The sequence below is a fragment of the Platichthys flesus genome, chromosome 9 (assembly GCF_949316205.1).
Source record: "Platichthys flesus chromosome 9, fPlaFle2.1, whole genome shotgun sequence".
NCBI classification, from domain to species: domain Eukaryota; kingdom Metazoa; phylum Chordata; class Actinopteri; order Pleuronectiformes; family Pleuronectidae; genus Platichthys; species Platichthys flesus.
The window spans coordinates 16632156-16654130 of NC_084953.1; the positions used below are offsets into that span (position 1 = coordinate 16632156).

General features: G+C 40.7%; 2 protein-coding genes across 2 annotated transcripts; one reads left to right on the forward strand and one right to left on the reverse strand.

The window, feature by feature from the left end:
- Window positions 1–3060: 3060 nt before the first annotated feature.
- Window positions 3061–4650, reverse strand: foxq2 (forkhead box Q2). The gene is made up of 2 exons (XM_062394936.1): window positions 4153–4650; window positions 3061–3435 (listed from the first exon to the last, which is right to left on the reverse strand). Exons 1-2 carry the CDS (start codon window positions 4648–4650, stop codon window positions 3061–3063), a joined length of 873 nt encoding a protein of 290 aa, XP_062250920.1.
- A 3856-nt stretch (window positions 4651–8506) lies between these two features.
- On the forward strand, window positions 8507–19887 carry pias4a (protein inhibitor of activated STAT, 4a). Its single transcript, XM_062395618.1, has 11 exons — window positions 8507–8568; window positions 10128–10509; window positions 10626–10710; window positions 10822–10863; window positions 11028–11118; window positions 11883–12011; window positions 14600–14705; window positions 14891–14964; window positions 15082–15242; window positions 16231–16382; window positions 16547–19887. Exons 1-11 carry the CDS (start codon window positions 8542–8544, stop codon window positions 16819–16821), a joined length of 1524 nt encoding a protein of 507 aa, XP_062251602.1. The 5' UTR covers window positions 8507–8541; the 3' UTR covers window positions 16822–19887.
- The last annotated feature ends 2088 nt before the right edge of the window (window positions 19888–21975 follow it).

The window sequence follows — 21975 nt, forward strand, 5'->3', positions numbered from 1 at the left end:
GGTTTTGGTCCAGCTATAGCGCTTCCTAAGCCTCAAATACTACTTACTTGTGTGCAATCATGCTTTCTAATAGTCTGGCAATTTGGACTCCTCCAGGCTTTGGGCCTATTAGGAGTCATTCGTATACAGCTGCAGCCGCTCCACCGACAAACCTCATTGAAAGAAGCAAATAATTAACAGCGTCGTGTCAAATAAAAATGTTTGCAAGATGTACATGAGCAATTCCAAACTGTAGATTGCCCCTTTTCACCCTCAGGGTCTATACGATCATTTAAATTAAATGTTGTGAGTCTTACTCTTTGTGCAACTTGTTAACTCAAAAGTCTCACTGAATTCAAATGAAAAAATGACAGCGAAATGAATTAGGAGAAGCTTGACCTCAAACCAGAATTTAAAACCAGGATTTGTGTAGAACATTTTAAATAGTTATATCAATATTTATGAGTTAGAAGAGAAAACGTTGAAAAGTAGCAACTAAGCCCCTAAAAACAGTGATAGTCAACAATAATTTATTATGAAAACATATTTAAAGTTGTGTGTTTGTGTATACTTGTCTCAGTATCAGCCCAAAACCTCTATGGTTTGCATTAGTTTTGATTGGAGCCATACAAGGAAATATCTATATAACCAGACAAGAAAAAGAAAGTCTAATTTCTTTGTCTGTCTTTTTTATTCATAATGCAAAAGTATTTTAAACTATGAAGTAAGTGTAGTAAGTTTCACGCATTTAGGGGAAATTAGGACATATATGTATACTAGAGTTAAAATTAAAATGTACAGTCAATAACCAAGATCTTTATCTGAAGTCATAACTATAATTTTGATTTAGCTGTGACTGTAACCAGCACCATAAGTGAATTAATTCAATAAATTGATTGTATCCTAATACGTTATTCAGTTAATTTGAATCAAACCATTTGTCAGGTTAAATAATATCTAATGCTGTTATTATAAAATATTGCAACCAATGGAAGCTTCAAGCTGAAAACCAACATAACCAGAATTGAATATCTCTCGTACTTAGTTTCATGTTTATGTTGGAGCTTCTCTCTACGCGGTGTGAACGGTTGGATGTCGAGCCTACAGTCAAATCAATGAGATGCATGTAAGGCTGAAGGGAAGCAGCCTTGGAATGCTGCTGTAAATGTGTTGTATTAAAACACGGCCATAATGTTTCATCGCCGTCTCAGGGCTGATCTTCTTACCACACTCTCTGCTAATCACCAACAAGTCTGTGTTCCTTAATCTAAACCCCCCCCCCCCCCCCCCCCCGCATCCCTTCCACCCATCTCATTAGATTAACAAAATGACATGCACATACAGTATGAGCACACACATACACACATACACACACCCTGATTGAGCGCATGACCTCAATCTCATTGACTTAGAAAGGTAGTTAATTACAATTTTGTGTGCGATTTTGTTGAACATGTTATTTGCAGTATGTGCCGTACATTATCAAAAATCCTTAATTAGTTATACACACACACACACACGCACACACAAACACACACACACACACACACAAGTCTGCAAGATTGTTAGGAGTTGTATGTGTGTGTAAACTAATGTAAATGTGCGAGTGTTATCCTGTGTGTGTGTGTGTGTGTGTGTGTGAGTGTGGCAGCACGTGTGCATGTGTGTACAGCAAACATATGCAACCAAATTAAAGCCCTAAAGCTGGTGAATAGAAGAGGATTTAATGCGGCGAACAATTCATGGGAATTAAGCAAATTAGGCCTCCAATTAGCTGCCGACGTAGAATAGGAAGATTTGGTGAACAAAAATTAATTAGATGGATTTGTCATTGTTCTAATGAACATCACCCGGAAATAACCGTTGTGAATAACCCTCTCTTGAAGCTTTATCCCTCTGACATATTGTTTGTCCGATCCGAATCTAATTTCATGTCAACTATGGCTTTAATCAAATATTCAATCATTTGCAAATAAGAAGCCCACATGAGCCGAGACAAACAAACTTCAGAAAAGTCAATGTATGACCTAATCCTCTTTGGCTGGAGCACTGGGAATGTAAATGCCAACCTTTGCAAGTCAGAGAGGAATTTCACTATTGATGTGAGACAGGTAAGATATTGACTTGATTCTTATTATGGAATTATTTTGAGGTCATCCTTTTAACTGAAGTGCTCCTGCTTTGGAGACGCTTCATAAAATATGTGTAACTTTATCCAAACTGTATTCAATTTATGTTCAGCATAAATCTAATGATGTCTTCCCTTCCATTAGCTGCACATTTCTGCCCTGACTGCTTTACATATACAGATGGGACTCAGCCCCTAAAAAAGCCCACCCACCTCTCTCCAATAAATCAGCCTCCCCTCCCCTCTCTCAATCTCTCTGCCTCCTTCCCTTTCCTCTGCCTCCTTCATCCCCGACCTCCCGCATGGTCCCCCTCTTTTCTGCGGCGGCGGCTCCAGATTACACTGTGTGATAAGCCTCCTATTTCTTGAAACTATTTGGGATTGCTGAGATTATCTGGCCTCATATCCTCGGGAGTCGGCTTTGGGAATCCCGATTTTAGTCTAATAAGGCAGAAGATTTCGCAGCTCGACAGCTTTGACTAATTAGCGTCTAATGGTGGGTGGGTGTCTTAGTGTTTGGGCTCACTTTTAGTGCTATCTGCTCGCACAGACAAGCACACACACACACACACACACACACACACACACACACACACACACACACACGCACACATTCATGCACACATGCACACATGCACACAAACACAGATAACAAAAAACGTCACTTAAATTCATTAAGATTCAATGAGATTATAGCAAATCTTCATATACATCCGGGAATACAAAGGAAACAGATGCAATGGTTTTAAAGATTAATACATTTTATTTAATTATTGAATGACCTCACATACAAAGCTAAATACAATGTAATAATATACAATTTCATATCAATGCTGACGTCACCTCATGACATAATAATTTGCAGAAAAAGTCTCTAAAATATCTCTTACATTTTGGTGACTCAAGTCCAAACTGTAAATACAGAATCACTGACAGATAAAAAGTGTTTAGTGTCAGGGTAGAGAGGTGTGCAGGCCCGGGTGGAGCCCCAGTTGTGGCTGCATACGGGACCAGGGCCAGTAGAATCTGGGGGCTGAGCAGGTCAGAGGGAACGCTGATGCCTGAGGACAGCACCAACAGGTCGTTCTGTGGGGGCGAGCCAGTGCAGGGTGGTAGGGGGAGCTCAGGGAGGGCAGGGGAAGCTGTCCCGCCACCCTGCGCACCCTCCGCCGTGCCCTGCGGCAGTGATAGTCCCCGTTGGAGAAGTCCTCATAGTTTGATGGGTGAATTGCCCAGAAGTGGCCTTTACCGTTGTCACTGCGGCCAGCTTTGATGAAGCAGTCGTTCAGGGAGAGGTTGTGTCTCACACTGTTCCTCCAGTTTTTATCCTGTTGGGGAGCAAAGAACATGGAGGCTGTTAGGCTCAAAAGCAAAACCTGAAGGTAAGTAAGCTTTAAACGGTGGGTGACCCCACCTTAAAATGAACATAGGTGGCTGGTTAAGTATGGCTGATCCTCCTCAGGATGTCACCTTGTCCTGTTGTTGGCAGGAGGTGTGATAGCGTGTCAACACTGTATATGATCACAGCAAGACACGACACCGTGAGTTACCTTTTTAGCACGTCAAACCAATGACTGACTGTAATCCACTAGGCTACGTCCAATCTGTTGTCGCACCTGGTAACGGCAGAGGCGGTTTGCAACCTAGCAACAGGATTACTTTATCTGTGAATTCGCCAACAAGAAGATCATCTCGTGTCCCTGCGAGCACCTAATTGCCTGACCACTCAGACAGATTACCTGTGCCAACTGGGTAGCTCCACTTGAAAATGGCTGCCACTTTGTTTTCTGTAACTAAGATAAACACGATGACAGGTTAACGCGCCTTTTAGTAGCTGGGGCACGTTAACAAAAGTAATAGAGCGTTGCGTTATTTCAAAACAGTCCCCCAGACAGCGATCGAGTGTTTCTCGGAGCTTACTTTACGTTATCGCCCAATCTGACTTTCTAAATCCCTTTGTTACGACAACAGCTACTTTCTGTCGATATAGGAGGATCTCCGGCTGCCGTGCTAATACAAAGATGCAAAAATGAACCTGAACATACCTTACTCTTGAAGTACGGGTAGTGGTCCATGATCCACTGGTAGATGTCACACAGCAGCAGCTTCTTCTGCTCGGACGCCAGGATCGCCTTAGAGATGAGAGAGATGTACGACTGGTTGGGTTTGTCCGCAGACGTCCCTCGACCGCTGCTGACAGACGTGGTGGTGGTGGTGGTCACTTCCTCCTCCCCCTCCTCTCTTTGCTCTTCTTCCCCCTCCTCTTCTTTGACTTTACTTTCCTCTGGGTCTACCTCTGACCTCTTCGGCTGTTTCTCAGAGCGAATCCCCACCTCTTCGGGTTTAGGATTCTGATGATCGAGCATGTTGCTCGCTGTCTGCTCTGCCACACGACTTCCCGTCGCTTCTTCTTTGGAACCTTTGACTCCTTTATTGAACAGAAGGTAGTCAATAGTGAAGCTCAGTCCAAGCCTCCCTCTGGAGATGGTGCGGCTGCTTCTGTCCTCCATTGTCTTTTCTGAATCGAGATATCTCACACTCATTCAAGAGGTTTAATTACTTTCAACTGACTGACTGTTGAATAATTATTCACTGAGGAGTAGAAAGCGTTTCTCCCAAAAAGTCTTCTCAGAATTGTTTGTCTGAGTTCCGCAGCATTTTTTCTTTCAAAATAAAACCCCCCTTATGGACTGAACGCCTCAATGCCCCTCGCTTCTTCCGCCGAAGTCTTACTGTTGACACGATCACAGACAAAGATGAGCCTCTCAACTGTTGTTAACCCTGATGCGCTCATGAGCGACACAATCTCAACCTGTGGAAATGACGTCAGTAACGAAGACTAAATGCGGCCACCTTGTTTGCCAACAAAGTTTAATTAAACGCTTTTGCCTCTACGTTTAAATGAACCTGACCGAAACCCCCTCCTCTAAATCCAGCAGCCTTTTTGCTCGTGAATGGAAGAGCTGTGCTTCACAGTTGTGAAGGTGACTCTATTTATATGACTGTGAATTTATCCCTCACAGAAAGGGGCAAAGGAGACACAGGGGAGGTCCAGGTAGGGGGTCTAAATTCAGGCGGATTAATTTTATTAACCTAAGCAAATCTTTGTAATTACGGGAGATTAAACACTCAAGATTTAGTGAGACATGGTGTGCAGAGGATGGATGCTGTAGAATCAAAGGCCTTTTAGATGCCAGTGTTATCCTGTTAAAGTTGTTTTGTCTGTGGGGATGCTGTCCAGAGACTTACTTGAGTTACCACAGAGCAGTAATTAATGGCTCTAGTTCAATGTTTTAGAGACTGAAAAAAAACACAAATTCACATTTTGTGGAGTCAAACAGGAAATTCGCTACACACATGTATCATGACCGGACAGGAAATAAGTCCCTTGGTCCTTTGGTAAAAGGAGACCAAGTTGTCATAACTCCACTGTGCATTTTTCAATCAGCACCAAAATGTTGTCACATGATCTGTGTCCCGGCATATAAATATGAGCTCAGCAGGTTTTTATAAAGTGAATGATTAGAAAACATCAGAGGAGCAGAGTCACTCGTTGACATGCGCAATAATGCGCCTCAGTGCAGAGGCACTGCTAAGGGGGGGTCAAGTGGGGCCACCTTGATACAGAAAAGGCTATAATATATTATCAGAGTTTGTCCTGTTAAGCAGCATATAATTCTAAACTGAATGAATGTCAAATCAGTGTGGAGAGCACTGACTACTGTCATTGAGTTACTGTTGTAGTCAGATTTTTTAATTGAAAAGAAGTAATTTACGGGAAAATTGTAATGTCTGACCAATTTTATTAATTGCTGAAAAAGTAGCCATGTGCAGTAATACAGAAAATTGTGGATGTGATACATTGAAATGCATCGAGATGCATAGTATTCATTCCCTGTTTTGTATCATGCATCGCTGAATGTTTTTTTGCTATATCCTTTTATAGCTTATTCTTCCTTCTTCCTTTTAGGAGATGATATCGAAGATGAGAATTCTATTTAGTCAAAGAACCCTTCTTCATGTTAACGTTAACATTTTTGCAATGATGGTAATGCTATTTTATTTAGTTAAATGCGAATAACTGATATAGCAGGTTTTTGTTACAGTATTGAAATAAATCATTCTTCTTCATGTTATTACACACATATCAAAATCAGACACTGAATTACTCTGTCAAATGTTGAAATAAAATGTGGTTGTAACTGTATATTTTTTTGATATCACTGACATTTGTTAAACTTTGTACTGTTAACTATCTTTTCACAATTAAAAGCCTTCTTTGGTCTATTTGATTAATTATGAGGAGTCCTAAAGCACCTAATCCATCTAAAAATGTTGTGTTATTCAACCACAGTAACTATTTATCTTTCCAGAAATAAGATATAGGTAAAATCAAAATCATGGCAAAACATTATATACAACATTTCAACACTTCTTTGCTCACATAATCTATATTTGCATCCTCTCGTGATTAATTGGAGCGGTATCACAAACTATATTGTTTTGTAATATATATAAATGTAAAAATTTTCTTAACTGTAATTTGTTGTAACTTGTGAATTGTAACAAATTTGTAAACTATTTTTGTTACTTGGTAAAGTTGACTTGGCCCTTAGACTAAGAATTGCATTGCTGGTGATGATGTTTACATTGAATAAATCTTGCATTGACATCAATTGGTTTTGATTTCAGTTTCTCTTATTTTCATGTGTTATAATCATAACGTCTCTGGGATCCTAAACAAACAGATGTCTGAATAAAAAGTTTCTGCGTGCACATATTCATATTGGTGAACCCATGAGCTTTGAAGTTATATAGAATCAGAATAATCTGCGCAATAGATATAGTGTATTTCCATCATGGACATCATCTGTTTGACCTGCTGCCCCCTGAAGGTCAATAAAAACAAAGACAAACAGTAGGAAAAACAGCTTTTACCCCACAGCCATAACAGAACTGAACTCTGCTTTTTTATATAAATTAAATTGCACTACAAGTACAAATACAGATGTATCTGCTAAAATTATCTGCTGCACTGTTTTTTTATATTTATAAAGAAAATGTATTGCACCTTTTTTACCTGTTTATTCTGTTTCCTCATGTTTTACACTGTGCAATGACAATAAAATTATTATATTCTACATATTGACCTACACGATCTCTACAGCGCACGTCACATTAGTCTAGATCACAGTAACAGTAGGCTACAGTAACTTGCTTGATCTGATTTGTTCCGTCAGGTTTACACTGGGCATGGATTACATGACAGTCGGGTCAATTCATGGACCATGTTGCCCTCTTCTGTTTAAATAATGCAATATGAAATATAGGCCTATGTGCAACATAAAGCATTATGCTGCCTTTACATGAGCAAGCTCATGAATTGTAATCAGCTTCATCATTTACCTAATATGCATAGTCTCTGTTGATAAAAAATATACCAAAAATGTCAGTATTAAAATAGTAAAATAGTAGCTTGTATTGTGGAGAACAAAGATCATTAAGATCAATTTAAACAGCTATATCAAAATAAATAAATCCTTTATTTTGTACATCTCCAATATTGCACATAACTTATATACTTTTATTCACAAATAAACAACTTATAAATGTAGATAACCTACTCCATCAACCAGATTGGTGGAAAGCCAGGAGTCTGTAGCCTCCTGCATGGTTCTATTGATGTTTCACAATCGAAGTAAAGCCAAAAGAAAACACACCGTGTTATTACATGATACTGCAATTCCTTCAATTGATTTTTGTTTACATGAGGCTGTTCTCTGCTACATATGAGGAGCTTGAGAAAACCTGGCGTGGATCCCTGGAGGGACTGTAAGTGTGTTCCTTATATACTTATTTACATTGTATTAAAAGCATGACATAACATTGTACTTGTGTTTAAGACACGGTGTGGTTTGTGTATACTTATACATTAATGTATATTTCGTTGATTACTATTTTTAATTCAGTAGTAAACATACCTTAGACAAAGCATTAACTCCATAACTGACTCACATCCCGAAATGGAATATTTGGCTCGGAGTGGACTCGTGGGGACCATGCGACCGATTCCACTTGACACCTCGTGCTTTAAATACACAGTGAATATAAACAGTTTTTAACACTTGTGTTCAGGATATCTCAACACTATTAAACCGGAACACCACGGATATCACAAAACGGTCACACATTTTGTAACAAACACACACAGAGGCCTAATTCTGACACCAGACCCGACTCTTAGTGTTTGAAAAAAAAGTTGTACTGTAACTTTAAAAAACCGCAAGCCCGCCCATTGCGTATGCAGCGCAAAGGAGTCTGGCCAGGGGCCCGCTGTGATTGGTTAAAGACACCTGTCCGTCAGAGCAGGCTCTGCGTCTCATTGGTGAAAGACTAACCGTCGTCTCTGACTCTCGCGGTACTGCTGCTCGAAGATGGCGGCCGAACTGGTGGAAGCGATGGTGAGTAGAGCTCGGATAGATTTGGTTTGAGGGGAGACGGCTGTGGGTTTGCGGCCTGAAGTTCGGCCCCGTCGTGGGGGAAACCTTGGGCTTTGCGTGAACAAGGTTTAGAGTTTATATTCTGCCAAATGTGGCCCATTTCGTTCACGACGAAACGAACTAGCCTGCGCCGCTAACGTGGCTAGCCCGCTAGGTAGCGATAACCAGGCAAATGCGTTGGTTCGGCTAGCATCACGCTGCCGCTAAAGGAAGAAATCGAAATGAATGATTGGTCCATCCAGACAATCGGGGGGCTGCTGCCAGCTTCCCCTCTGCCCTGTCAAGACGTGACGGTATTTATCATACGGATACGTGTCTCTGTATTTTAGTTTACGGAACTGAGCACCTGTCAAATTGTTCCGTTGCTATGATTGAATGCCGACAGCCCAGTCCTGAAAGGAGCTAGCCAGACGAGAGCTGCGGCTACACTGCTGTTGTTCAAGTGAGGCTGAGGAAACACAAATCTTTATTATTTTACGACCGCAATTTCCTGCGCAGCTTGTCTACCAGAAGACCCCCGTTTAGCTTCGTTACTGTGATAATGTATTTGTAGACGCATCTGCCAGGGAAAGCGTGTCACACTGCAGCCGTTTCCTCCATCAACAACATTCCGTTTGTTGTCAAGTTCCTTCACTCCACGAAGCTGCTGCCTTTTAATATGTACCATCATGCGTATGCTTTGTCCGGAGGTAACCGATTGCTCTCTTTGGGTCAATACTGTTCAAGTATAGTGTGGCGAATCGAAGTCTGGACGCATTTTGGCCTCAGTGACATTAAACGGTGTATATTTATAATTTTAGCTACACTTTCATTCATAGAGTAAATGGGCATCATCAGCCCGTTATTGTTGTTCTTCCATTTTAAAGTTTGGCTCGGATTGACCCAAGAAGGTCCAAGCCATCAATATAAATGGATTTTTAACAGTATGCTTTGTTTGATTGATTACCGGTGAGCCCACTAGTAATGGGACATGCTCACATTAAATATGTGTTGTTGAGTTGTACACTGATACAAGTGCACTTAGAATGTCCACACCTCCACAAACACTCCCCCTTTGAAACACGTTTGATTTCACTTAATACAGATTGCTATTTGGATCTCCAACAAGTTGCACACACACTTGAAAATATCATTCCCATAAACGTGCTCGATTTTTTTTTTTTTCCTATCTATTTCACCTGCCTACTAACAGATGAACCCAGATGAAAACATATCCTCCTTGGTGTATGGTAAACAAAGGTCAAAAATACAGTTTCTATAATGTATTAGTTCGTGAGCGCACATTGTTGTGTTTACCTTTTGAACATTTAGTTTTAAATGTCTTTTCTTCCCAGGCATGAGCTGTTGCTTGGCTTTTTATGTCATTGCTTTTCTTCTGATTACAAGTCTCTGTGCCTTACACGACATTGAAGGCATATAGTGTGACTGCAATACAGTGAAATTCATACATGTCATATATCTTTACTGCCGTTAGAGAGTCGGTGTTCTAAAAATTGTTTATGGTTTATTCATCTCTGTAGAACATGGTCAAAAGTTTCCGGGTGTCAGACCTGCAGACACTGCTGGCCTCGATGGGTCGCAGCAAAAGCGGGCTGAAGCAGGACCTGGTGGGGCGCGCACTGCGGCTGGTGCAGACCGAATACAGCCCAGAGCTTCTGAAGAATGTCAGGCAGCTCTACGAGTCGCGCTTCCCCAAATCTTCTGGCTGGCTTGCGGCACGGCGTCCAGAGGGCGTCCCGGTTGCCTACTCGTCCCTCAGCTCATCCCCCACCGCCACCTCTCAGGGTGCAGACTACCTCAACGGCATTACCAAACCAACTCCGACACCTGCAGCAGAGGTCAAGCTAGTGCCACTACCCTTTTACCAAACCCTGGAGACACTGTTGCCACCAACAGAGCTAAGTAAGTATAGGCAATTCAATTTTCTTTGTTCTTGTAATATATTAATTGATTTGAGAAATATTATATTCCCTACTGGGTTATTTAACTATGCACTGTGTTTTAATTCAATTTTACAGTTTCCCAGAACAATGAGAAACTGCAAGACAGTCAATGCATATTTGAGTTAACACCAACCCAAGCTGATCAGATCAGAAATGCAAGGTAAGGGAGTTAAGCATTTCTTATCAGATTTAGCTTTGCACAGTTAGTAGCATCTTAATTTAGGATTATGTAACTCATGCGAATTTTAATTAAGAACCTTTACTTTCTTAGCGAGCTTCGTCCAGGAATCAGATCCATCCAAGTGGTTCTTAGGTAAGTTTTCAGCAATTCCTTTTGAAACTTAATTTTTAACACAATCCTGTTGTCTGGACGGTGCTCGTTTTGCCAGTGTAAATCAGAATGTTTCTAACGGATAAGAAAATATAGTTTTACCATGTTTAGTAATATTTTCTCTCTGTTGTCACTCTCTGTTGCAGAATCTGTTACACAGACTCCATTGGTGTCCAGGAGGACCAGTATCCCCCTAATATTGCTGTCAAAGTCAACCAGTCCTACTGTCATGTGCCAGTGAGTGAATTCTCTTATTTGACTTAAGCTACAACTTAAGGACATAAATGCGACTAAAGCAGAACTGATCCTCTGCTCTTGTCAGTCCTCAGTCTCTGTATGGATAAAAAATTATCATGACTTCCCTGTCTTTTAAAATCAAATGTAGCAGTAATGGACAAAAAAAGGTGCTAAAGATTGTACATATTATATTCAGACCAAACCTAAAGCCACTAATAGACTTTATTAAAATATTACTTGTAGCCATTCAAAAAGCTGCAAGTAGTAGTAGAATGGGTTTCTCTTGCAAAACAGTTCCTCTACCTGAACATACTGTTGGAGGAGAATGAAAAAATTGTTATTTTGTGTTTTTCCTCCTAAATCCTCTTTTAATTTTCCTCTGTCTTTCAGTAGCTTTTCTAGTTTTATGTTCAAATGAATTTATGTTCCCTGTGTTTAAATGGACTTGTCGGTGTGTTGAGATTGGGTATGTCTTATTTGAATTGAAAACTATAAATAAGGGGAAAGCATTGGCCGAAACTCAGTTATTTATTTTACCTCTTTATAAAAAGACTAGAAGCTATGTTTGACTTTTGTGTCTCTTTGATAAAATAGTGACTGTGCAACCAGCACAATAAGAACCTGACTACTTTCCAATTTTATTGAAGCCCTTTAGCGGGAATACTGATACCTATGTATACAAATTATTCAAAAACTGATATCTGGATACAGTTTAAGATGATGTAAATAATACCTTTTGCATTTGTGTGTCTGTGTATTTACAGGGCTATTACCCCTCTAATAAGCCTGGAGTTGAACCTCGTCGCCCTTGTCGACCTGTTAACATCACTCCCTGGTTGCATCTCTCCAGTGTCACAAACAGAGTCACCATCACCTGGGGAAACTTTGGCAAGGTAAGAGTCTGATGCGGATTATCATATTTAGGCTCAGATCAGGGTCATGATGGAAACACTTGAAGTTGAGACACAGTGTTTCATGAGTTCTGCTCAGCCTTGCGTGGTGTAGCTCCTAAAGAAGGCGTTCAGAGGCCAAGGGCTGAATTACTTCAGTGACCCTCTTAAGTGTTGCTCCCACAATCCTTATCCTGTTAAGCAGCTGGAAGACCAACGAATACACTCTCACCTCTGTTCACACCTTCTTTTTAGAGTTCTTGTAAACCAATTAGGGATAAGAACTGTGAAAGTTGTACATAAACACAATTAACAGTAACAAAACAATGCGGTTTTAAATTAACCAGAGAACTTTTTTTTTTAGAGACAAACTAGGGTTTGTGGTTGAGGGGGGGTGAGGTGAAGAGAAGAAGGCCAAAAAACATGTTGGATTTGATTTAACATGTAGCTACGTAAACAAAAATAACCAAAGAATAGGAACGGTGGCATGTGTGTGTCCCACACAGTTTTAACATCCAGAGTTCAATCTGTATATTTTCCAAGACCATCTCAGTCTCCCACACAAGACCTACACAGTTCAGTTCAACCCCGAGATGAGAAGCAAGATGCCTCACTCGTTAGCTATTTCCACCATCAGATCTGGGGGGAAAAATAAAAGTAGTCTACTGAAGTTAGTATACAAAAGTATTTACTGAGAAAAATTATGACTCACCCTTCTCAATTCCTTCTCATCTCTCTTGAGAGTTGCACTTCATGAGAACCAGCTGTTTCTTTTGCCTCATCTTGTAAAATTGCCGATCAAACTAATTAGAGGCAATTTCTTCCAATACCGAGTGATAGAAGGCATTTGTCTGGCCAAAGAAGATCACTTAGAATTTTACAATATAAATTGATAAAGTGTCATCAATCTTAACCAAAATTACAATGTGGTATTTTTTAGCAAATTTATTTGGTGGTCAGAATTTAGGCAAAGGATGAATGGTGTCAAACAAAGACCAAGAGATCATAAGACAAGGGTGGGGAAACCTTTCCCATCAGGACCATTTACATTTCTTACTGAACATCTTTCAATGGCCAAATTAAATCACTGAATATATATACAGGATTCTTCCTAATGTGACTGCTGTTTTAGATGTCTGACATCAGATTGTAATGATGATGATACTTGCGGCTGATTTCCAAATTTTAGTCAGTCTTGCGCAGTACTGAGTCTTTGCCAGAGTGAGAATTGAAAAACCTGCTCATAGCATTGTGTTGTCTCATGAACTTCAGTGGCAACAAGGCTCCTTCATTAACTTTCCCTCTGAAAGAGGTTTCAGCTCCTTCTGCACTAGCTTGCTCAACACAAAACGTACCTACAAACCACTTTGAGTACTTGTTTGGTACACACGCTCTGCCAAGACCGTCAACTTTATCCAACAGCATTTATCCGTTCAACTCATCCAGTTTAGCTCAATGTTTCAGTTTACTTTGTGCTGTTTGATTCATTTTAGCATTTATGAAGCACGTATTTAAGCACGCGTGCACCATGCAGAAGAAGCGATGCCCTGTTTACCCACAAACATGAATATGAATTGAGCTTTTTTATAAAGATCTGCTCTAAGTGAATCATAAGAAAATATCAAAGGAGCAGAATCTCTTGTTGATCAGCCTTAATGCTGCCAAGAAGGGGTCAGGAAGAGCCACTGATACAGTAAAGGCTAGAGATGAAGCACACAGGTCTGAACTGAATGAATGTCAAATCAATGTGGAGAGAACTGACCGCTGTTATAGCCTAATAGTCAGGTTTTTGAATTGAAAATCTTCTTTTTAAAGTAACAGACTAAAATGCTTTTCAAAAGTAGGAATCATGATGTTAGTGAAGATGGACACCTTTAGTCAACAGTGATTTATACAAAACAAAATCATGTATAGAAATAAAATGCATTGATAATTGTTTTTGTCGAATCGGAGACCTTATTCCTCTTTTTTATTCCTCAGTAGTTTATATATATATATTATATATATATATATATATATATTTTATATATATATATATTTTATATATATATATATATATATATTATATATATAAAATGTATGTATGTATATATTCACTCACTCACTCACACCCTGCTTTTACTGGGTTGGACCACCTTTTGCCTTCAGAACTGCCTTAATTCGTCGTAGCGTAGATTCAACAAGGTGCTTGGAACATTCCTCCGAGATTTTGGTCCATATTGACATGATAGCATCACGCAGTTGCTGCAGATTTGTCTGCTGCACATCCATGATAGGTGCTCTATTGGATTGAGATCTGGTGACTGGAGGCCATTTGAGTACAGTGAACTCATTGTCATGCTCAAAACATCTTCTATGTCCAATTTTGATCCTCTGCAAATTGTAGCCTCAGTTTCCTGTTCTTAACTGACAGGAGTGGCACCTGGTGTGGTCTTCAGCTGCTGTAAACCCTAGAGATATATTCAATATTTGCCCTATTTACAACCTAAACAAATATTGAAGGGAGCTGAGTCCTTGGAAGCTGCTCTATATGCTCTTATTTTTTCTTTTTGAAGTCTGTGCTCACAACCTCTGAATTGGTGTGTTTTCAGCGGTACTCGGTGGCTGTGTATTTAGTGAGGGTCTTCACTGCAACAGACCTCTTCAGCCAACTCAAACTCTGCTCGGTGGAGAGTGCAGATCGCTGTCGTGAACGAAGTAAGTTTGACTTGATCTCCTAAATTGTGCCAGTTTCTATTACGACTTAATATTAAACTGATTTGAATTATATTACTACAAGTCATTGACTCAACGTTTGTTTATTCTGTTTTGGTTGGACTGGATTGTCTATTTTATTGTGAAAAATGTGGTGTCCTAAATGTTGACCAACTATTTATCTACAGTCCAAGACAAACTTCGCTTTGACCCAGAAAGTGAAATTGCGACCACAGGCCTTCGAGTTTCTCTCATCTGTCCAGTGAGTATATCTGGATGAGACCACTTGACAATTTCAGCTGTGATAAAGTTTCCTTCATATCTGTGGTGATACTTTGCTGGATGTCTTTAACAAGCTTTGTCTTCTCCCATTTCCCAGTTGGTTAAGATGCGGCTCGGGGTACCGTGTCGAGTTTTAACTTGTGCCCATCTCCAGTGTTTCGATGCAGTCTTCTTCCTGCAGATGAACGAGAAGAAGCCCACGTGGACTTGCCCTGTCTGTGACAAGCCCGCCCCCTTTGAGCTGCTCACAATTGATGGGTAAGGAGACAGAAACATGCTCTGACTGGTTCCACCCACACAGCATCATATTTTCAATAAATTCTGAAATATCACCCATGTGTAGTCTGGACGACCCCTGTGTTCCGAAGCCAGCATGGAGAAAATGTATAAAGCTGCACAGGTGTTGGGGCCTTTATAGAACTTTTGACACAAGTTGGATCTTGCTCTAGCCTTCTGTGTTTTCATAAAAAAAAAACGCTTTGGCGGTTTTGCAAGTCATGAGAGGGTCATTATCCATTTTGTTCTGCAATTCTAAACCTGTTATCTGGTTATCGCTCAAAACCTTTGATTAGCTAAACTGGCTTGTTTATTGACTCTCTGATCGACTTGTCCTAACACCCCTACAATTTAGAGAACCATGCCACATAGCTGTGATTATGTCGTTTTTGTATTTTACCTGGATAAGTTCAATGACTCATCTAAAGGTCCCAAATGTTTCTACTACATTGTGTCTTTGCTTTTCTGCATTTTTGTTATAAAGATAATTTTTAGTTCTTTGGAAAAACCCAGAGGAGCCTGCAGTCCATTTTTGTCAACAACAGTTTGGGCGTGTCATTTCTTGCAAAAACACCTCTGACAGACACAACCTTACTTTGACAAAGACTGGAAGCATTGTGTTCCGTTTGGCTTCCAGGTTTATTTGCATTCCTTAAATAAAGCTTTTGTGAAAGACTCGTCTGTAACTGATCGCTATGTTCAGTTTCAAATGGCCTAATTACATAATGTTGTCAGGTTTATTCAGTGATGCCTCACGGCTCTGAAATATACCGATGGAGTACAATTTTCATCCAAATATTTTAGCAGAAGTTGCTTATTTTCTCTATGAAGTGTAATTTGAATAATATCCATTTTTATAACGAAAATGATCAACATTTTATCTGGAATTTCTCCTGCTGTTGAGTATTCTGTTGGTTTTATGATGTGTGATCTTTTGCAAGGCAACCCTAACCTGCCGTGTGTTTTTCAGACTGCTATCTGAGATCCTAAAACAGACAAGTGAAGACATTGAGGAGATTGAGTACCTAACCGACGGCTCCTGGCAACCCATCAGTGATGAGAAGGAGAGGGACAGGGATAGAGAAAGCAGCAACACGCCAGACTACCCTGATGTTGATATATGTGAGTGTCAAACCCTGAGACATTTTTACACCTTCCAGAAAGTGGAAATGCTGAACACCAGACACTCTCGTAAAATAATGCAAATGTCAGATGCTGCAGACATTCTGGAAAATCTTTGTCATCTTGTAACACACATATTTTTTTAATGAAATCTCTGTCTTTAGGCATTCCTGAGGCAAACGGTCATTCACCAGCCCACAGCAGCACCAGCCTGACGGGCAAATCTGGCAGCAGTTCCGTGGGGGGGGCAGGAGGCACGGGGGGAACTTCCGGGGCGCCGAGCGGAGGTGCGGTGGTAGATCTAACTCTTGACTCTTCCTCTGAAGAGGAAGCCGGCGGGGCAGGAGGAGACAGCGAGGACACAGAGGATAGCGCCGACAGTCCTGCTCCGAAGAGGGGCCGATATAACTACGACAAGGACCTGGTTACTGCCTACTGACCCCGCAGCTCTGTCCCCGCATAGACTGACACATACACAGAGACAAAGGCAGGGGGCTCAAAAGAAGCTTGAGGACAGGAACAGTAATCCACTAGATGCAACGACCCTCCCTTACGCCCAACATTAGAGCCTTTTAGCAGCTCTGGTTTCTACCCATACAAAGCAAACACACTCAAACATGCACTGTTAATGAATCTTGAATCTAGAGCGATTAGGATTCCTCTTTGTACTGTACACCACTGGAAGCGACTCTAACTCTTTTTGGTCAACTGTCACCTCACAGTGAATATCTGTACCGTCCTGCCTCTACTAAAGAAACTGAATGGATTTGAGCACCCCGACACCACCATTCCCCCTTTCCTCCTCTCCTCCTCTCCTCCTCTCTTCCACTCCATCACTCTTTGTAATTGACTTGGAATTACTGGCTCTTTTAGCCGTGGGCGTTCAATGTTTGCGTTTAAGAATTTGTCACATCTGTGATGAACAGGCAAGTTGAAAAGTGGAGGCACCTCAGTAGTTTTTGGAGAAGGATCAAAAACAACCATGGAAAAGAGGCACGAGTAACTTTTGGGGAGGACACATGGCAGAGGTACGTGGAGTGTGATGCAAATCAAAACCTCTTCTGTTGGGTTATAGTTTCTTCGTTCTTGGAATGAGTTCAAAGCTTGAAAGGGTTTTTTCAGGAATTTATCCTTTTAATTATGAAAGGGCAGAACACAATACTGGCCTCTGATGTGTGATGCTTTCCATTTTTATTTTGTCCTTTAGATAAGAGAACCTACCTCAGTCATAAAAAGAAACATAGCAGACTGACCAGAGAGTAGCTGAGAAAGAAGCAGAGGACAGAAGAATTGATGAGTCTTTCTGAAGCCAATTTTACACTGGAGATTTTTTTTTCCTACATTGTTTTTGTTTTTTCAAAGTCCATTGTTACATGCCGCTCCATTTCCTCCGCAGCAGCAACATCATGTTGAAGGACTGGGTAGCTTGTGGTTAACCACCAGGCTAACTGTTGGTGTCAGTGATGGGTGGAGCGGTCCCACTAAATAACACATTGCTGTAGTTGTTTTTGCTGTAATAGGATTAATTATGGTTGGTGTATCAACAGTGAAAATGGGCATAAGACATCAAAATTACTGTTCGGCTGCTGTGCCAAAGCAGATAATTTTAAGATTTCACTGACAGAAGGTGGTCATGAGAATTTGGTGCCTTTATCTTTTTTTCTTTTTTTTGTTTTACACTAGCTGAGCTGACCAATCAGATCCCTCAGTCTGAGAGGCATTTTGTTTGTTTCAATTGCAGTACGAGCAAAGAATCTGAGGTAAAGGACAGTCATGGAACAGGTTTCAGAAGTGCTGTCCCTTTTCTTTTTTCTTCCCATATTTTGGTGTCTTTCTCTACAAGCATTATATTTATTTTATTGCTTCATGTTCTCTTAACAGTTGTGTGTAATAAATCATCATAGTATTTGGCTGTAGCTCTGTACAGTCAGGAGCTTGTACTTGCAGAAAGCAGGATACTTCAGCTGCTGTGGTTTTGGGTGTGGAGAGGCTCATGGCCGGGCTGTTGATGAACAGTCCTATTTCTTTTCCTTTGAATGAATCCAACCTGGGTCAAAGAAGCATTCGGAGCGTTTCTTGTGCTGACGGGGTTGAACATGTCTAACTCTACAAATCTGAATGACTTGAAAATAAGTGCAACCCCTGCCAAGCTGAAAGTCATTCATTGAATTACAAATTGTCCTGTCTGGAACAAGTGGAACTGCTTCAACCAACAATCCCCCTTCGGCCTCCGCTCAGTGTAGATTAAGTCACGTGTGTTTGCTGGAGTAGACCTGGACTTGCGTTGCCACACACTAGGCTCAGACTAATGCTCTTCTACACCCGCACTAGTGTTGTCGGTTTGCGATCGCTGCTACTCGGATGAGGAAACATGGGCTGCACGTGTTTGCATTAGGTTTGTCTGCAGGACGGTCAGAAGATATTGCTGTGTTGATGGGGGCTATTTGCACTTTCATTGGACATAGAGTTTATGGCTTATTTATTTTACGCCATCCTGTAGTGAGTATTAATCCAAGATAAATTACCTTTGGGACCAGATATCCACTAACATCTCATGCATTGGAATCTGAACATGTGAAACAAAAAAAAGGGTGCAGTCATACTCCACTGTAAAACCCAGTTCTGATCCCTTTTTGCCAGGCCTCACTGTCGGTAAGTGCAGCGTGCAAGCGGGACGTTGATTTGAAAAAAGTAGGTTGACAAAAATCGGGTCTTCCATTTCTCTCCTCTTTTTGACACATTGAAGTAGATTTCTAAGAACATACTGGTGAAAATATTTGGTAATCACACAAAATTGATCGATGACCTCTACTCCACCTGAGTCTGTCCCTGCAAGGATATTCTTTATACAGTGCTTTGAAGCAAAAATTTATTGTGAAGAACTCTAATACCTGTTTTTTACTAGGCAATTTGAGTAACTGCTATACATTTAAAATGACACTGTTCATTTGTCGCTAGGTATTGAAGGTTATTATTTGAATGGATCTCCTAAACTTGTCTAAAACTTGGTTAAAGATGAGAGGCGGTGCAGGTTGCTTCTGTGGATCTGAGCCAGATGTGTTTGTGCAGGTTGTTTTGGGAGCAGGAGAGAGCTGAGGGTCTGGTCTTTTTGCAGTGGCATCTCTTCATCTTACAATTATTGCATAAGGTAGCATGGGCAGAGGCTTACAATCCCTGATGTAAATGTTTCGTTTGTTGTGTTTTTTTTTATATGTTCATATTAAGACAATAAAATTAAATAATATTTTATTAAGCCTTGAATCGCCTCCAGTTGTTCCTAAGGGTGGACAGACACAAGGAGCTGTTGAAGGGCAGCTGGAGCTAATGCCACTGAGGACTGGGAGGACTGGTTCTGAGATGTGGATTGTTCATGTCCTGTACCAAATGCTCAGATCTGGGGATACATTTGATGCCTGTTGAGGATAAAACTGTAAAATTTCAAATGATCGTATTCTAACAGCTGTTATTGACGTGTGGAATTAATTAAAATCAGTTCTTAAAAATATGTGTGCCTAGTTTTATTTTGAAACTGTTTTGATCTTTGGAGAAAGGTCACTATTCTTCAGCAGAAGAGCAAGGCAGGTTTCATTCCTCTCCGACACATCAGAAACCTGAGGCTTCAGTAAACACTGGTAACAGGTGATGATGGAAAATATATGCCTGGTCTGACTAACCGGAATTTCTGCTGAGGCTGCAGACGGTAGAGTCAGAACACCAGGTACTGTACTGCTCATCACCTATAGCTAATACAAACCCTCCAGGGAAGCATAATGGAACATGATGGTGCATCTCTGCAGAGGAGACAGAGCGACTGGTCAACATGTGAGGGAAGAAAGAATCCAGTCAAATACAGAGAGTCCAAAAATAAAGAAATCCTGCTCCACATGCATTTGTCCTGAGACTGGAGCCACGGCTCAACTCACAGATCAATTATGACCACACAGCCAATACATCACTGGAGTCTCACTCTCCTCTATTGGAAGAGACTAAGGTAGACTTAAACTGTCAGATTCAGCTTTAATTTTTTGCACAAAAAAGACCTGTTGATCTGAAGTCTCAGAGGCTACTTTCCTTTTGAGGTTAACTTAAAGGTTGATTTCAGTGATTTCAAAAAGACAGCTCTATTTAAAGCACTCACTGATTCTGTGCTCTTCTGTGAATCACTTTGCATGTAACAGTACTCTGTAGTGATTGTGTAATGTGCTGTTACTGTCCTGTTGTGACCTCTCAAGGCTCTAACAGTTTGAATTATCTTGAAGCCATTATCTGGTATGGTGCATCAAATGTTCACAGTTATCTTTGAACTGTAAAGTTCCTTTTAAATCAAATAAATAGAAAATAAATGAAGTTGGACTTTTATCCATTTACAGTTTAGAAAAGAAATCGCATCAAACTTCCCTTTATTTTAATGCAGCTCTCGCTCTGCGGAGTGTTTCAAACCAGTTGCATCAACCCCTGAAGCAGCAAGAGGAAACAGAGTTGTATCAGACTGTGAGACGTGTTTATCTGAGAGAGGAGCACACGAGTAAAATCGGATTAGATGTTGCAGATTATAGATCTGATAGAACATGTTGGTTTAGTTACAATTGCAGTTTGAAGCCACTGCTAGATCGTTCCAGGTTATTTGAATTAAATCCAGGGGCGGCTTCTGGTACAGGCGACATAGGCGGTTGCCTAGGGCGCAAAATGCCAAGGGCACAAGAGACTGATTTATCATGACGTGACACATGCAATATAAAACAATACAGTCCTTTCCTCGCCCATGTCAAATACAGGGTAGTGCCGGAAAGCACCGGAAAGCGCCACAGCCACACACAAGCACATCATCTCCTATGGGGGTCGGCTACAGTCCTGCGTAGGTCACCTGTGAAGACCAGCAGCATTTACCCCTGAACCAGCGCGGAGAAATGCGCTCCCTGGGCCACAGGGATGAGCCAGCCCCACGCCACTACGCTGACTGGGTGGAACAAGAACACCAGTGGACACAGGAGCTGGGTCCAAACTCATGGGTGCGGATGAGGGGGATTTTGATTAGGGCGAAACAACTATTGAACCAGTTGTGTCCCTAACATTTCTAAAGAGAGATTCGCCATCTCGACTGTATTCAGAAAATACTTTCAAATGGAACCGCGCTGTTTGACTCATTACGGTAAAACCAGCTTTTAACTTTACTTTCACAATTCGATCTTCAAACACATTTCACGCAGTCTTTGTAGTTTGATTTATTTTTATTCATTTATCACCCAACAATTTGCAGGCGCTTTTCAAAAGCACAACTGAATTCAACACTATGTCTCGTCTTCCTGGGGATATCTGTGCGTATTTTCAAATGATAGCAGTCTTAAAAGGTAGTTCAGTTTACAGTTTAGAAAAATAGATACATTTAACAAATTAAAAAAATATTTATATAAAAAATTACAATTAAATTAAATTAAATTAATATAAAAATTAAATTTATTTTAATTAATTAATTTAAATATACAAAAATAAACTGCGCGTGCACATCCTGCAGAACCGAACTGCTCACTTCCTGCGCAGAAGTCCATTGCGCACATCCTGCAGAACCGAACTGCTCACTTCCTGCGCAGAAGTC

Bases quoted from the DNA above. Each gene is read 5' to 3' on its own strand.
- pias4a (XM_062395618.1), top strand. From the start codon at position 8,542: ATGGCGGCCGAACTGGTGGAAGCGATG. The intron at 10,510-10,625 runs GTAAGTATAGGC...TCAATTTTACAG, and splicing joins GTTGCCACCAACAGAGCTAA to TTTCCCAGAACAATGAGAAA. The intron at 14,706-14,890 runs GTAAGTTTGACT...ATTTATCTACAG, and splicing joins AGATCGCTGTCGTGAACGAA to TCCAAGACAAACTTCGCTTT.
- foxq2 (XM_062394936.1), bottom strand. From the start codon at position 4,650: ATGAGTGTGAGATATCTCGATTCAGAAAAGACAATGGAGGACAGAAGC. The intron at 3,436-4,152 runs GTATGTTCAGGT...GCTCCCCAACAG, and splicing joins ACCCGTACTTCAAGAGTAAG to GATAAAAACTGGAGGAACAG.